Source organism: Pleurodeles waltl, chromosome 4_2, assembly GCF_031143425.1.
Source record: "Pleurodeles waltl isolate 20211129_DDA chromosome 4_2, aPleWal1.hap1.20221129, whole genome shotgun sequence".
Lineage (NCBI taxonomy): Eukaryota > Metazoa > Chordata > Amphibia > Caudata > Salamandridae > Pleurodeles > Pleurodeles waltl.
In genome coordinates, this window is record NC_090443.1 from 826,315,839 (window position 1) to 826,331,874 (window position 16,036).

The following is a 16,036-nucleotide window of genomic DNA, read 5'->3' on the forward strand; positions in this document are numbered from 1 at the left end:
CTGAATTACAGGGAACAATGACCGAGAAAGTGTGGGTCTTGACAGGAAAAGAAGTGGGGTTAATAAGAGGAGTAGAGCCAGTCAAAGTAGAAGTGAAGCCAAATGCGGTGTTTCCCCAGGTGCCGCACTACCACATGGCACAAGATGTTCTTATACAGGTGACGCAGATAATTGCAGGTTTTGTAAAGCAAGGGGTTCTAAAAGAAGTGATGAGCAGCCCGTGTAATTCACAAATAATGGGTTAGAAAAAGCCTTGTGGGAAAGTTCGAATTGTTCAAGACCTGAGGAAAATGAATGAGATTGTAGTAAAATGTTGCCCCATGGTGCCAAATCCATCCGTGATTATGTTTCAGGTTCTGTGTGATGCAGAATGGTTCACAGTCGTGGACCTGTCTCAAGCATTCTTTTCGGTGCCTCTTCATGAGGACAGCCAATTTCTCTTCAGTTTCAAATCCCTGGACAAGGTGTACAGTTGGTGTCGAATTCCTCAAGTGTTTTCTGAATCACCTTCCATCTTCAATCAGATACTGAAGAAGGACTTGGAATCATTAGAATTGCCTTTTAATTTGACTCTAGTACAGTACATTTATGATTTGTTAATTGCGTCCAAAACGAGAGATGACTGCAGGTACAATAGTATTGCCTTACTGAATCATTTGGGAAAGAACGGACATAAAGTGTCCCCAAAGAAGCTACAGTAATGTCAGAAAGTGGTGAAGTACTTGGGTCACCTGATTGAAAAAGGGGCGAGAAAAATATCCAAAGAAAGGGTGACAGCCATACTGCAAATGAATCCCCCGACAACCAAGAGGGATGTTAGGATGTTTTTGGGAATGGGGGGCTACTGTCGTCAGTGGATTCCCAACTTCTCAATTATCTCTAACCCTTGGTGAGGTTTACGTTCAAAGAAATTCAGGATAGCCCGGGTGCCATAACCATGTCCGAGAAGGAGATGAGGGCATTCATTGAACTGAGGGAAAGCATGTGCAGGGCACCAGCTTTAGGTATGCCTGATTACACAAAGCCGTTTGTACTGTTTTGTCATGAACGTGATGTTTGTTCTTTGTCTGTCCTGACAAAGGTCCATGGAGGTGCAATCCGCCCAGTAGCATATTTTTCAGCTACTTTGGACCCAGTCGCAGCAGCCTTACCGGGTTGTTTGTGTGCAGTTGCAGCAGTTGGTCAAAGCCTCACTCAGTGTGAAGGTATAGTGATGGGACATCCCTTAACAGTAATGGTCCCACATTCAGATGAAATTCTGTTGACCCGAACAAAGACTCAACATATGACAAATGCGAGACTGACTAAGTCTGAAACAATTATACTGGGGTCACCTAATGTATCTTTAAAAAGATGCACTGTATTGAACCCGGCAACTTTGCTTCCTATTGAAAATGCAGACATTGATGATGCTGAGGAGGTAGAACATGATTGTCTTGAGGTAACCGATCTGTGCACCAAACCGAGACCCGACATTAAAGATGCCCAATTGGAAGAAAATGATTACATTATCTTTGTTGATGGTTCATGCCTGAGAGACTCAGTAGGAGTACTGAGAGCTGGATATGCTGTGTGTACAACCTCTGGTATCCTAGAAGCATCATGGCTCAAAAGAGTATACTCTGCTCAAGTGGCTGAATTAATTGCTCTTACTAGGGCATGCCACACAGCTGAGAAACTGAAAGTCACTATCTATACTGATAGCAGATACGGATTTGGAATTGTCCATGACTTTGGCCAGCTGTGGTCACAGAGGGGTTTCCTGACCTCTTCTGGCTCTCCAGTGAAAAATGGTGAAAGAATTAAGGAATTGTTGCACGCGATTCAGTTACCTCTTGAAATTGCCATGGTGAAATGCAGTGCTCATGTTAAATTACAAGACTTTGTGTCAATGGGAAATGGATATGCAGATCAAGTCGCAAGGTTTTGTGCATTGAACTGTATATCGTTTCAAGACCAGTGGGAATTGTTACCTGAAACTGAAAATGAAACATGCTCAGGGTATTCGTTAAGGGTGGTTGACACACTAGATGAGTTGAAATTGTTGCAGGGACGTGCCAGCAAAGAGGAGAAACACTCCTGGGTCAAAATGCAATGCATACAGAGATCTGATGGTCTATGGGTTTCAGAGGAGGGGAAAATGGTTTTGCCAAACAGTCTTTTGTCACTGTTTGCAAGGTTTTACCATGGTCAAGCACATGTTGGGAGAGACGCAATGATCAGGTTGTTGAAAGTCAATTGGTTCAATCCAAAATTCAGACAAGCTGCAGAGGTTATCTGTCACAGGTGCATTATCCATCAGCAGATGAATGCGGGGGAAGGGACCGTGGTGAATTTGAGCCACATTGGGAGAGCAGGAGGTCCATTTAGCAGAATGCAGATGGATTTTATTGAGATGCCTGTATGTGGAGGTATGTGTTGGTGATTGTGTGCATTTTCAGTCACTGGATTGAAGCTTACCCTACACGTAGAAATGACAGTCTCACAGAAGCAAAGCTGCTGCTTAGGGAGTTGATACCACGTTTCGGGTTTCCAATCTCTTTAGAATCAGATAGGGGGAGTCACTTCAACAATGAGGTGATTAAGCTCTTGTGTGCTGCCCTGAACATTGAGCAGAAGTTACACTGTAGCTACCGCCCTGAAGCATCAGGACTAGTGGAGCAGATGAATGGTACCTTGAAATCGAGAATGGCAAAGATGTGTGCAGCTACAAATTTGAAATGGCCAGATGCATTGCCCTTAGTGCTGATATCAATGAGAAACACACCGACAAGAAAACAGGACTGTCTCCTCATGAGATTCTTATGGGCCAAGCTATGAGATTTCCCGCAGTGCCTGCAAATGCTCTTGTGAATATCACGGATGATATGGTGTTGGACTACTGCAAGGGTCTGGCTGACGTGGTCCGCTCTTTCTCTCACCAGGTGGAAGCTACCACATTGCCACCGATAACTGATCCAAGTCACACCCTGAAAGCCGGTGACTGGGTTGTTGTCAAGAAACACGTGAGGAAGTCGTGTTTGGAGCCATATTGGAAGGGGCCATATCAAGTAATACTGACAACTACTACTGCTGTGAAATGTGCAGGACTTCCAAACTGGATCCATGCCAGTCACACAAAGAAGGTGACGTGTCCAACTGATGAGGAACTCAAATTGTCAAAAACAACAGCTGCTGAGAAGGAAGTCTCAGGGCCGGAGAGTAATCAAAGGGGAACTGAGACTGAAGGAGAGCCCGTTGAGGACGGCTTGGTCACTCAAACAGTAAACGAAATCCAGAGGGGTGACGGTGAGCCTATCTCAACTGAGGCGCCAGGAGGACCGACCCAAAGAGAGGTTCTCCCAGAAGCAGACGGATACAGGTTTGAAGCTGAGCCCTTGACAGACCCTGAAGGCGAAGGAGGTGAGGCAGAAGGAGGTCAAAGTGTTCCGACTCCTCCTGAGCCGCTTGCAGGTCCATCAAGAGAAAACCCCATAGCACAAGAGGAGGGTACTGTTCAACATCCTGAAAGGCCGAGCGGTAGGAGAGCACTTAAAGGAGATAATTGGCCGGAACCACAAGCTCCAAAGGAGAAAGTGGTCCTTAATGAGACAATAGAAGAAGAAATTGACACAACCAGGAAAGAAGATCTCAGTGAGGGAGAGCTGCAGAGTGATCACAAACTGAAAAGAAAGAGAGTTGCAAATAGGAGGTACGCAGGTCCTGAATGGGCTTATGCGACAACAGCTGAGTGGCAACAAGAATTCTTGGCTTTCTGTTTTGATCAAGAAATCCCAGGTCAATACTACGGTACCTGAATTCAACCATAGAAGAGACTGTGATAAAGCTGAAATTAAATAGAGAAACCTGAGAAAAGAGACTGATAAATTAGCGGATGTGACACTGTTAACCTGAATTGGCTCTGAAAACCGATTATGACAAGCTGCTAACCTAATTTAACAAAGGGTCCTGGGAGTGAGTGAAACGCTGTAAATATTTGCTAAGAGAGAGAGACTTTGCACGAAGAAAAAAAAAAGCTTTAAATCTTCCTCAAGTTGATTGTTTGCTTTATATTATTCTGCTCTCTGATTCTTTACAGATCATGGGTAACACTAGAAGTAATAATAATAGGGGTAGGATTTGTGGATGGTTGAGTGTCATTTTGGGTGTTGCGTGTGCAATAATAATTATAGGTGTGATTGTGGGAATGCAATTGGTGGATAAGAGTGTGACTAACAGTGCTCCAACTCCTGAGACTGCTACACTAACACCATGGGAGAGGTTTGAGCAGGATACGAAGTATTTGGATTAGGAAACTAACACGAAAAAGGAACTATCTACTAATGTCTTCTATCGCTTGCTGAATCAATATGTTGAAACAATGGATGCGAAGAATTGCTATGTGTGCACAAAGATTCCTTTGTCAGTACAAGAAGGGGTTACATAGTTTGCCGCTTACCTATGGAATAAGCTGTAGTTTGCTATTAACAAGATTCTATAATCAAGAACATGTTCAATACTTCTATTCTAATCTAGATGTAGTGTTTTCTTTTGTGCCTATAATTGAGTTTCTAAATAAAATAGCTAAGGAACATAACATAAAAATAGTTAGGGGTTTCTTTGAGCCAACACTGACATTTGGGACAGCTTATGCGCACCGCAATAATCTAACCTGCTTACTAACGCCTGTAGAGAAGAGCTTTTTGGATCACACTGATGATAGAAGAAAAGCGTTAAAGGAAAAGCTAGAAAATGGATTAGAAAAACAAACGTTTGCAAATGATTATGCTTATAGTGCAATAAGGGCGCAAGGCAAGCTAGCTATAGATGCATTACACGTAGGAAAGCTTTGTATATATAGGCCAAAATCTGAGCATGACACTTTATTTGTGGGAACGAGTGAGTGCAGGCATGTGTTTTTGTTTCAGAGTAAGTGGACGTTCATGTTAAATGGACAGGATCCAGCGATCCCTGGGATCTATTACATATGGGGACTTAATGCTTATTACAGTCTTCCAAAGGGATGGTATGGGACATGTTATTTGGGAATAGTTTTCCCAAAAATTTACCAAATTGATGACTTAAAGCAACTTCCTAAAATGTCTGAATTACACTATACTAAACAAAAGAGAGAGAGAGCGGCTGCTGTTGTAGGTGATATATTTGGAGCCATAATCTCTTCAGTGGGGGTTATCTTAAACTCCATAAAGATTCGAAAGTTGTCTACTATTGTGGATAACATGCTGACAAACTTCACAGGGGCTATACTCCTGATGGATACTGAACTTTGCTGAGGAAAGAGCTATGACTCTTCAAAACCGGCTTGCTTTAGACATTCTTTTAGTGAAGAGTGGAGGAGTCTGTAGGATGCTTAAGGAGCGCCACTGTTGTGCATTCATTCCTGACAATAGTAATAAGATTAAGAGTATGCTTACTAGCCTAACAAGAGATAGTATAGATTTAAAGGAGATGAAGGAACCTGGAGTTGGGAAAAAGGTTGGAAAGGGAATTGCTAAACTAGGGAATTGGTTTAGTAGTATTTGGAATGGGATCCTTGCAAAAATAATAGGGGGTATATTGATTGCTCTAACTTGTTAATCCGGACTATGGTTATCATGCAAAATTAGTAAAAGAATTAGAGAAAAATTGGCAAAACGCAATAAAAGAAAAGAAAAGGGAGAAAATATTCAAAGAGACTTATGAAAAACTAAGGACGGGAGAAGAAATTGAAATGCGTCATTTAAGAAAGTGAAAGGTTGTGAAGGGAAAGGTTTTGTATGATGACAAGTGTCATCAGAGGAGGGATTGATGGAGCGTAGCTCTTATAATCAAAATTAACATGAAATGTTTATGAACTAATACATAATAATGCCGCATAGAAAAAGTATTAATGTGTTTTACTAAACGTGAGTCTGAAATGTGCCCACGGGGAGTGGCCACCAATATATACGGGGACTAATAAAAATTGACTAAAATTAGTTTCTAATGCACTAATGTATGATTTTGTATTAGTATTAAGAGCTATAAGTTAAGACTTTGCTAATTAATTCATTAGGCCTTAGATAGCATGAGTCGAGGCCTAGCTGCCCGGTTTCATATTAAATGTGTTTTTCTAACGTGCAGTGTGCTGACTTGCTGAAGGACATGTAATTGTATTTTTCCAGGAGCTAGAAGATGAGTGTAACTGTAGTAGATCCGTTCTCATGAAATTTGACTTGCTCAAGGAAACAGTCTTGCTGAATGCAACAGTGTAGACTCGTTACAGGTACAAGGTCGCCTAAACCAGTATAGACAATGGACCTACTGACTGAGGATGCGAGAGGACCACGAGAAGATGAAATCATACCGGACATTCTACCTGTTGCAGACGTCAATAACCAGAACCAATAAACTACGTGAGAACTGTTATGAGGTGACAATTTTGATGGTACCACTGAAAACCCGTTGGATGGAGATAGTGGGGTGCCAACCCTACCCAATTAGAAACTAGGGGACTGTACAACCGAAAAAGGATAAAAACCTTTGACATGAGGAGCCATTGAGGAGATGCCATTGCAAACTTTTGCTATGACCCAGACATTTTGTCACTCTGCCAAGAAACTTTGATGTTTGGTTTCTTTAAACCATCCTCACCCTTATCTTGCCCATTCTATACTTCTCCTCCTTATGAGGGAAGTGTCCCTACTTACCCCGTCTAGCTGAACTTTTCTGTGTTCCCTGGCTGATGGCGAATCAACTTATGTCCTGAGGACGAAGACTGACTCTGTATGCTGACCCATTACGGAGGGTAGCTATATGATGATGAAATTGTAATTGCCTGTTTTCCTTTCCTTTCTAGGTACCAACTGCTTCTTTTGACAGAGGCCATAGATAGATGTTTTTTAAATTTGTGTTGCTAAACTATTTTGCATGAAGCCCAACATGCCAATGCTAATTCGAGGTTAGTTAAGGGGTTCACTAATCGGACACAAATAGACAAATGACTGAATCAATGCTTTGATGAATAATGCGCTAATGATACTCTGCTAAGGTTAACCTATGTTGACGTTGTGTTATGTTCTAATGTTCGTGATCTTTGCTTTGATGAAATCTTATTCGAGTTGCCATATCATGACAATGCTGATGTGTTTCATGGTTTTGAGACTAATAAACTTACTAGTAGAATTGTAATCAATAGGGAATAAACATCATAAAATTGTACTAAACTGGTGTGGTTATTCATGACTGAAAGGTCATGGTGGTTTCCGAGTCTTATTAATGTATGGATTAACCTAATTGATTTGATGTGGTGACTATTGATGACATTATTGATTTATTGATTGACATGTTGATCAGTTATCTCGACTTATGGTGTCTTCAATCAGGGTCAAAAGATTCATCGGCCTAAAACGAGTCCCAGAGCGAGTAAATTATCTAAATTGGGACGCGTTATCAGTACCTAATAGCAGAACAAATTTATACATATGCACCTAAACCATTAGAGAAGCTTAAGGTGGAGGAGTTGGTAACACAATATACATTTGCACATTTGGTGGGATTATACCACTTTTAAGCCTTCCTGGACAGACATTCTCAGTGCTCCAAGGAAATTGGTGGGATGCCCCATATCTTCAGACCCAGGGTCAGTTATGTTGGGCCTTAAACCAAATGGGTGGGGCATCTATGCAAACCCAAGTGGAAACTTGTATTTCAGCGGCTGGATACTGTTAGACGTATAGCCAGAAACTGGTAAAAGGTAGATGCACAGCTGCATCCACTGTCAAAGTAGTTCCATTGGCACTGGGTCACAATGGCCATGGACTCATATCACATTAGCTAGTGAGGGGGAAGGATAACTTTCTCTCAGTGCGTGCTCTACAATATATGGATGGAGACTGCACAGAAGTCACCTATCCACTCAACCGAGGGCCCAACATCCGTTTGATTAGTAACGTATGCTCAGCACACTATAACATAATAATAACCCGTTTTTAAAATCACTTGATGTCTCATTTTGCTGCTTATGTGGTGCTAAATTTAAGAGGCTGAGGAAGGTAGGGTTGATATAGTTTAAGTGGGTAAAAAAAAAGATGAAGGTGTAACTATTTCTATATTTAGGTGTTATGGCAATCACAATAGGGATTTTATGTCGTTCACACCACTATTTGATGCCTGCATTTCTATACAATACTAATAAAGAAGTATAAAAAAACACCCAGCATGGAAACAGACTTTACTCATTTTAGAGCCACTCTTCTAAACTGTGGGCTGAAATGATCTGATAAATAACAAGTAGTAACCCACTCTCTCTAGGAAAACAGTGAAAATGGGTCTCTTAGCAGGTAGCTCTCCTTACTAGATCTCTTTATATCTAGACTTAAGTTTCCAACTTTTAGTAGATTATGAACCTTGCCAAAAGTCTCTTGAAGAAATAAGGGCTCTTTGTATTGAGCAAGCTTTCACTTGCTGTTCCTCTCACTTTGTCTTTGCATATGCAATCTAATGAATATTTTGAAATCTGTCAGTATTTACCGGTTTAAGGTGTACTACTTTGTAAGTTTAACTACTGAAAGATATATTTTCATTTGACCTTTAGCAACTTGAAGTCCCTAAAACTGCATGGCCTTATGCACATCTTCCTACAATATGGGCATACCCAGCTTAAGCATTTCCTCAAACTACAAGGAAAAGAAATAAGGACCCAGATAGAACAAAGACACATTGATGGGTACCAGGAGCAGGAGATGTGACTACTGACTAGTTTATTGCTATCTTTGTGTGGTTATTGTGACACTTGGCTGATAAACCAATTAGATTCTGTATGGCACGGCTGTGAGGTAGCATCAGAAAAGCACAATACATTTCTGCAGACCTGTCCCCAGCAATAGAATCTGCAGCTTGTTTTTGCAAGTACTTCTTTCTTCTATACTGCAAATAGCTTTGTATACCAAATGACAAGTTTGTGCAATGCTTCCATAACCTGATCGACAGGGGGATGTCAATTCTGCACAAAAGTATGGGAACTGGGCTGTCAGAACCATAAGTTTTAGCTGACAAGCTTTAGCTTACAAGACACGTGGCAGGGCAGATGAAAAGGCCAAATTTGGATGAGATCTTCAAGCAGACATAGACAGAACCTTCTGTGAAGAATGTCTCTTGACGCCCCTGCACAAGAAGAGAATGTGGCTAGAGGAAACTTTGACCATATATACGAGAAGATGAACTCAACATGGCAGGCATCAGCAGTCTGCCATGAAAATAAAATAATTCTGAATCTCTTGGCATCTCCCAGTCTGTACAAAAAGGGACCTGATGATTGCAACTAAGCACGCCATTAGAGCACCATAATTTTAAATGTGCCTCTTTTTAACAGGACATTTCCATTATGCATTTTTTAACTGGGCGTATCAGACTATCCAGGTAAAAACATGCACAATATAATGACCTGAAACACTCTAGAGTGAAAATCCTTTGACAGTGGCACTGCATTGTGCATTTTCCATTGGGTATTATGTTCTGCTTTTGATTCGTTGCTTTGCATTGTTAAATTATGAAGATATGATATGCTGCACAGTATAAAACGAGTACAATGAAAGGCCCCAACCACATGAAGTACTGTAAGTGTTCACGGGGAATTTTATGCATGGTCTTTAAATAGGTAGTATGATGTGTACTTGAGGTACAGCACAGTATAGAATTTACTGGAGAATATGTATAGTTTTCAAGTTTTCAAGTTGTCACAGTCGTAATACGGACCCTCTAAAACTGAAATGCTAGTCAGAACTGAACTTATATTTGAAATGCATTGGGCTTTCTGAATATTGAGACTCACAACAAGAAATTGGTAATGTATCACCTTAAATAGGGGGAATGCTAAGTGAACTAAAAGTGAGGCTCAGAACCCTCGAATATGTCCCTTCAGAGCAATGAATATGGTCAATATCACTTAGGCCAAGACAGATTACTTAATGGTCACAAAAGGTGCATAGGTTCTATTATCTATCCTTTATCCCGATTTCTGTTTCTCCTACCATCAATCTCACAATCATGAACAATATTATTTCCCCGTCTAACTAGAATCAGAGGTTATTAAGAAGGTCCACTTATCTCTAGGAGGACAAAGGTAGAGCCACATTAGCTACAACAATCACTGGAGCCAAGTTAGGTTATAGGAATTCATTAGGGGTAGACACCTCCAAATTTGATGGTAACTACAAGTACTCAAACAACCAGCAGGAGGGGGGGGGGCATTACGGTTTAAAAAATATTGTACAAACATGATTATTTGGACTAGACATGAGAGCCAGATTTGCCACAGAAAGTGTGGGTTCTTACTAATAGTCCAGTGGAGGATATTAATACAGTGATAAACTATATTTTAAAGCACACTGTCCTGCTGCATCACAGATTGCTTCAACTGTATCATATGTGGAGTTTAGCACTAACAGTCTGATGCTTGGCATTTGGTTTTGCATATTCTGACAATACCTGTACAAATTCAAAATATTCCAAGTTCGTTCTCTCTCCACCAAGTCTCACAGGAACTAAAATAATAACAGCCTTTTCAGATCCAGAAGAACACTGCTTGTCAAAGACATCCCCGCTGTAAACTGAAAATGAGAAAGTAAAAACACATACATTAACAGCGTAAGCATACCAACAACACCTTATATATGTATCAGGGGCTTGTGGGCTGTAGAAGATGGAGATGATTAAGCGCTTTGCTGGTTTGTTGGCTGGTCTGACTTCCTTCCTGAGGATTAAGGGGACCAGTAGAATGTCTATATTAACTGGGACCAGCATAATGTCTATTCAGTCTTTCAAATTTTAGGGATGCTATGTCAGCAATTGAGGTAAAGGTAATTTTGCAAAGAAATAATCCAGCATCATTGTTTAGTGAAAAACTAACCAAGGCAAAAAAGCTGATGCTTAAGGATGAATGGCATTGGGGCTGTTCCTGTGACCCTTCCTCAAGTGCAGCATATGAACCAGGATTAAAGGATACCAAACATTATTTAAATGCATTAAAAATAAATCTTACTCAATAAAAATATAAATTTCTGAAAACCCTCAATATGAGATATTAAATAAAGGAATGAACCATCACCCCTTCCTCTTCACTTCCACTTCCACTTCCCGATCCTGAATCCCTAACATTAATTAATTTGGGCCTTATTTAGAAGTAGGTGGAGGGTAATACTGTCCACCGTATTACAAACCCATTATATTCTATGGGGATCATAATCCTAATATGGCGGATGGGATATCCATCACAATTGTGACAGAGTATTCCCTCCACCGACATCTAAATCAGGCCCTTGGTGACTAAAAGAAAATACAAAAAGTCAATGCAGATACAAGGGTGTGGCTCAAAGGACCGAATTCCAGTACCCTGAAGTTGTCCTCCCTCATTCCCTTCTCTCAAATGGAGTTTCATGCATCCTTGTTTAAACGTAAATCCAGCTTCCCTATGGCCCACTGTTAACTAGACATCTGCAAACTCATAGACTTTGATTTACTAGAACCTTCAGTAGTAGCTCCCATACACAAGAGTCAACATCCTCCGTCCAACTTTAAAAAAATTAAGAGGAGTTATTCCTTTGCTAAATGAGGAAGGGAAGATGACTGTGGTTGCAGCAATTGTCTCCTGCTTATAATATAGCAATGCCATGTAACTTGGCCTTCCAGAATATTTGTTAAGGCGCATTTAGACACTTCAGAAGCAAGGCTAGTGATGAAAGCCAAGCCAATCCTTTATTTCAACATCATCCTCTTCTGATGGTCTCTCATTGGCTCATAGAGTAGGCGCATGCATGTCCAGTGTTCTTCGCATTGTGCATTGCTCCTTCTATAAATATTCTCCCTTTTTAAACTTGCCACCTTGCTAGAGAATTCTTCGTTAATCAACTGTATGTTTAGGTCAACAGCAGCTGGCTGGGAAGAAGCAGTGTTTCGGCACAAATAGTACCTTCATGAAACAATGTCAAATCCTACCTTGAATTCTTTCAGAAAAGCATTAAAGACATGGCATTTTTCAAATGCTCTTTTAAAGTTGTACTGGCTCAATTCTCACTCCTGTGCCATGAATCCGGCAGGTGAAAGCATTCAATAAAATAAAATATCAGATGTGAGAAGTGAACCCTATAGCAACTGCATGCTTCCTCTCACATCAATATCTCTCGCATAAAAAGGGGCATGTGTGTGACGCCAGCTTCAGAAGCCTCAATTACAGCCAGTACAGATCCAGCCCTATGAGAAGATGAAAAACATCCTGACCATCTGACTAGGCCTGACTACTGGGATCGAGCCAAACAATCTCATGTGGTGGAGGGTGATAATCCCCCACCAACTTTTCCTGTCTTGTCCACCGATGGTGAACTGAATTACCCTTTGCTTTACCCATAGTGGACCAGTTGAACCCAGCCTTGATGGAGATTGCCACGCTGTAAAGTCATACATCCAGAAAAGCTACAGAGAAGAATCAGTGTTGGGAATATTGAGATACATGACAGTGCCCATTATTGCATAGTGCACATTTTTCACGTTATCACTTGTAGAGAGTGTTTGGTCATACACTTGTCTGCTATTGCGCTCACATTCTGCTTTCATAAATGGTGGCAGGCTCATCATTTGTAGGTGCTGTGCTACTCAACAGCAGGCAAGCAATTTGCAGAATTACTTACTTGCAACTGGGGAAAGCTAGTTGTGAAAGGTTTGAGAATTAACAAGTCACACCTTACAAAGGGTGGCAGATGAAACAAGACATCAGGATGGGTAAAGGTTGGAAATAGGCACACAAGCAAATAAAAGGACAGGGAGAAAGAGACAGCAAAAAGGTCCCAGAGACAGAGGGGGGGTAGGAGAGTGGAAACATGAATATATGGAGACAAAGAGACAAGGATACATACTGATGCAGATACAGCTATACCTGTGTATCTGGAACAGGGAACACAAGGACAGGAAGACGGAGAGAACTGGGGCAACAAGAGGGCAGGGGTATATGAGGACTGCATGGCTGGAGTATATGGTGAAAAGGTGATAAGAGCTATTGCCTCAAACTCCACCCTGTGTTATTATGCCTGGTGGCCTGTCACTCACCCTAACCAACTCCTGGCCTCACCCCAAATAAATAAACTCCATTCTCTGCATTAACCACCACCAAATATTAAAGAAGTACATTTGCCTTATTATTAAAAGTATGCCTGCATTTTGTGGCCCCAGAGACACAGGTAATACAGCAGGGGATGCAGATGGAGCCCTTCTGTAATTTTGATCACAAAGACGCATATGTATTGTGAGTGCAATCTCAAGGATGACATTCTCTCATTTGCATGGAGGCGTGGCCCCATGCAAATCATGAAACATTTTTCTTCTATACTGTATTATAGACGCAGGTGCAGGAGCAAAAGAGCTGTCAGGAAGTATATAGACTGTGCACCACAAAGAGGTAGGGGGGGACAGCATACTCCCCAAGGGAGACCCACACAGACAACCCCCCTCAGACAGGTGCTCCTCTGAAGTGCAAGCCGATTACATCTGCACAATGAAAGGCAGACCGGGGCTTCAAACAGCCAATCTGTCTTTCAACAATGTGCTGTCCCTAAGCAGCATGTTCATTGTTACACATGCACTGACCCACTCTGCATCTAGCACACCAACTTAAAAGTGCATTGCAGCACAGAGAGCCCTACCTGTGATATCAGTCCTGATTCTACCACCCATCCTCACCACCCCGGTCTCCCCAAATTTGAAAACAAAAGTGTCCTGCCACCCAACTTATAACCTTGTCTGCAATCCTTCCCACCCTACCCAAATGCATACAAATAATAACCGGACTGGGGTGGACCCACTTAACAGGCTAGACTCACCGATGGCAGTGTCCAAGTGCAGAGTAGAGGTTGTTTGAAGCCTCTTTATGTCCCTGAGGTTAAATTCAGGAAGCCAGCCAACTAGCCCTTCGAGTCACTCTGGGTTCTTGTTTCAAGAGATGCAGGTTCAGTCCTTCTCACCCAGGCAAGAGGGCAACAGGAAGCAGGTCCGCTAAACAAAGCAGGAGTCCAGCAGGGTACGGTCCAGCAGAGTGGCAAACCTTCACCAGCACAGCAATCCTTCCTGAAAAAGTATTCACAAGTCCGGAAGTGCCCTGAAGAATTGGTGTGTGAGGTCCAGTATTTACACCCAGTTGTCCATTTGAAGTCCCCAGGAATCCTGCTTCCCTGCCCTGGTTCCAGACTAACTACAGGGGGTATTTTACGGCCCTTTGTGTGGTGGCAGGATACAGTCTATTCTGGTGTAAGTGGGTCTGTACCTAGCTTCTCCTTCCTATTCTGCCAGTGATGGTCCATCCAGGCACACCTAAGCTCACTACTGTGTGTGGTTGGCAAGGAGGAATACACAAAGCTCAATTGTCAGCTACAGCCAGTCATTTGACCAGAGACGAGCTCTAAGCACTAAATAGCTATGGCAAGAAAACGTTAAAAAAAAGTGGCATTTTCAGAATTTCAATTTAAAACTAGACTTCATCTTTAGTTAGGATTTTGAACTGTGACTCCCGAAACACCAACCATGAACTGGTGATTCTATCACATTTGGAAATTACACTTACAAAATGTAATAAGACAACCCCAATGTTATCCTAAGGGAGAGATAGGCCTTACAGTAGTGAAAAACAAATTTAAGAGTTTTTCACCACCAGGACCTGTAAAGCTTAAAAGTACATGCTCTGCTTTTTAAATACATTACACCCTGCCCTCTGGGTTGCCTAGGGCCTACCCTAGGGGTCACATATATGTATTAACATGGAAGGTTTGGGGGCGTAGCCACGCCAGCAACTAAGATGGTCATGGTGGTGCAGCTCTGGCCCCTCCATTGCCCATATCAAGGATTTAGGCTGTGAAATATGTCATCCACTGTGAACTGGGTCTTGGCGGCCCCTGCAGCACCAGGGCCACACTGCCCTTATTGACAATCTGGGCAATTGATGTGCCTGGGAGACAGAGTGCCGCTCAGCATGACGGGCAGCGCGGCCCTGGCAGCCCCACAGCAATGCCACTGTAGACGAGCCTGAGGCCCAGATAGAAGATCGGGGCCTTCCTGCGGCGCAGCTCCTCTTTTTTGGCCACAGTGCCGCTGCATATGCCACCCCAGCTGGCACACTGTGTGATGGTGCCACCCGTACCTCATGGGGTGTCAAGGGCCCATCTGCAGGCTCAGTGTCGACCGACAGGCTCCATCGGTGGCTATACCATGTCGCAGAGCCAGTCACCCGTGAGAGAGCCCTTTCTTACTTGTGGCAGCACTACAGCACTGCCAGCCTCTATGCCCTGACTGTCGTCCTTTGCTTTGAGGCGCTGCTGCTCCCCTGCTCCTTTCCTTGGCCTAGGGCCAACTGAGGCCTTGTCTACTGGCTGCCCAGGCTCCTTCATTCACAGTGGCTTAGGTAGAATTCTGTCCCTCACCCTTCGCTGAGTAACATCGCCACTGCCAAGGCAGCCAGTTTCAGTGTCATCAGCTGGGATCCCGTGAGTTGACTGCCTGCATGCCTCCTGTTGCCCGCTCCTCAATGCCTCTGGGAACAGCAGCCCCCCCCAGCCCACCCTGGGCCCTTCAACCTCAGACATAACTGAGGCCAGCTGACTGAACGCTCTGCAGCAGGGGATACCAGCTGCTTTTCACTGCTTTGTGGCCTGCTGTTTGGCTGACCATCGGCTGGGCCCTCCTGTACTGCACTGCATTGTTTCCTGAGCCTGATTGCACACTGCCCCGTACGGAGGCTACGCCGCTGCTTACCTGGACTATGCCCATGCCATAGTCCCTTACCTGTGGCCCCCATCGCGCATCTCAGTCCTGTAGCTTTGTCTTGTTACGGCCTGTCATCTGGGCCTCTACTCCCACAGCCCAATGCCCGCAGTCCCACCTCCGGGCTCTAAATAGCATGGGTGCGAGGCGACTCATGCCAGAAGAAACTGCCGTATGAGCGGGTAAAGGAGCTGGATGAGCTGGTGTGCCTGCAGACATGGCAGATGACACAGCTGGTCCCACTGGCCCAAAACAACTGCACGCTACTGACACCCTACTT

At 43.0% G+C, this 16,036-nt stretch overlaps 1 protein-coding gene across 2 annotated transcripts in view; it reads right to left on the minus strand.

Moving 5' to 3' along the window:
* Positions 1 to 16,036, minus strand: part of ATG4C (autophagy related 4C cysteine peptidase) — a 181,931-nt gene that overhangs the window by 54,864 nt on the left and 111,031 nt on the right. For both annotated transcript variants that reach the window (XM_069232527.1, XM_069232528.1), the window contains exon 7: positions 10,447 to 10,568. In XM_069232527.1, coding sequence (XP_069088628.1) covers positions 10,447 to 10,568 — 122 coding nt within the window. The remainder of the gene's footprint in view (positions 1 to 10,446; positions 10,569 to 16,036) is intronic.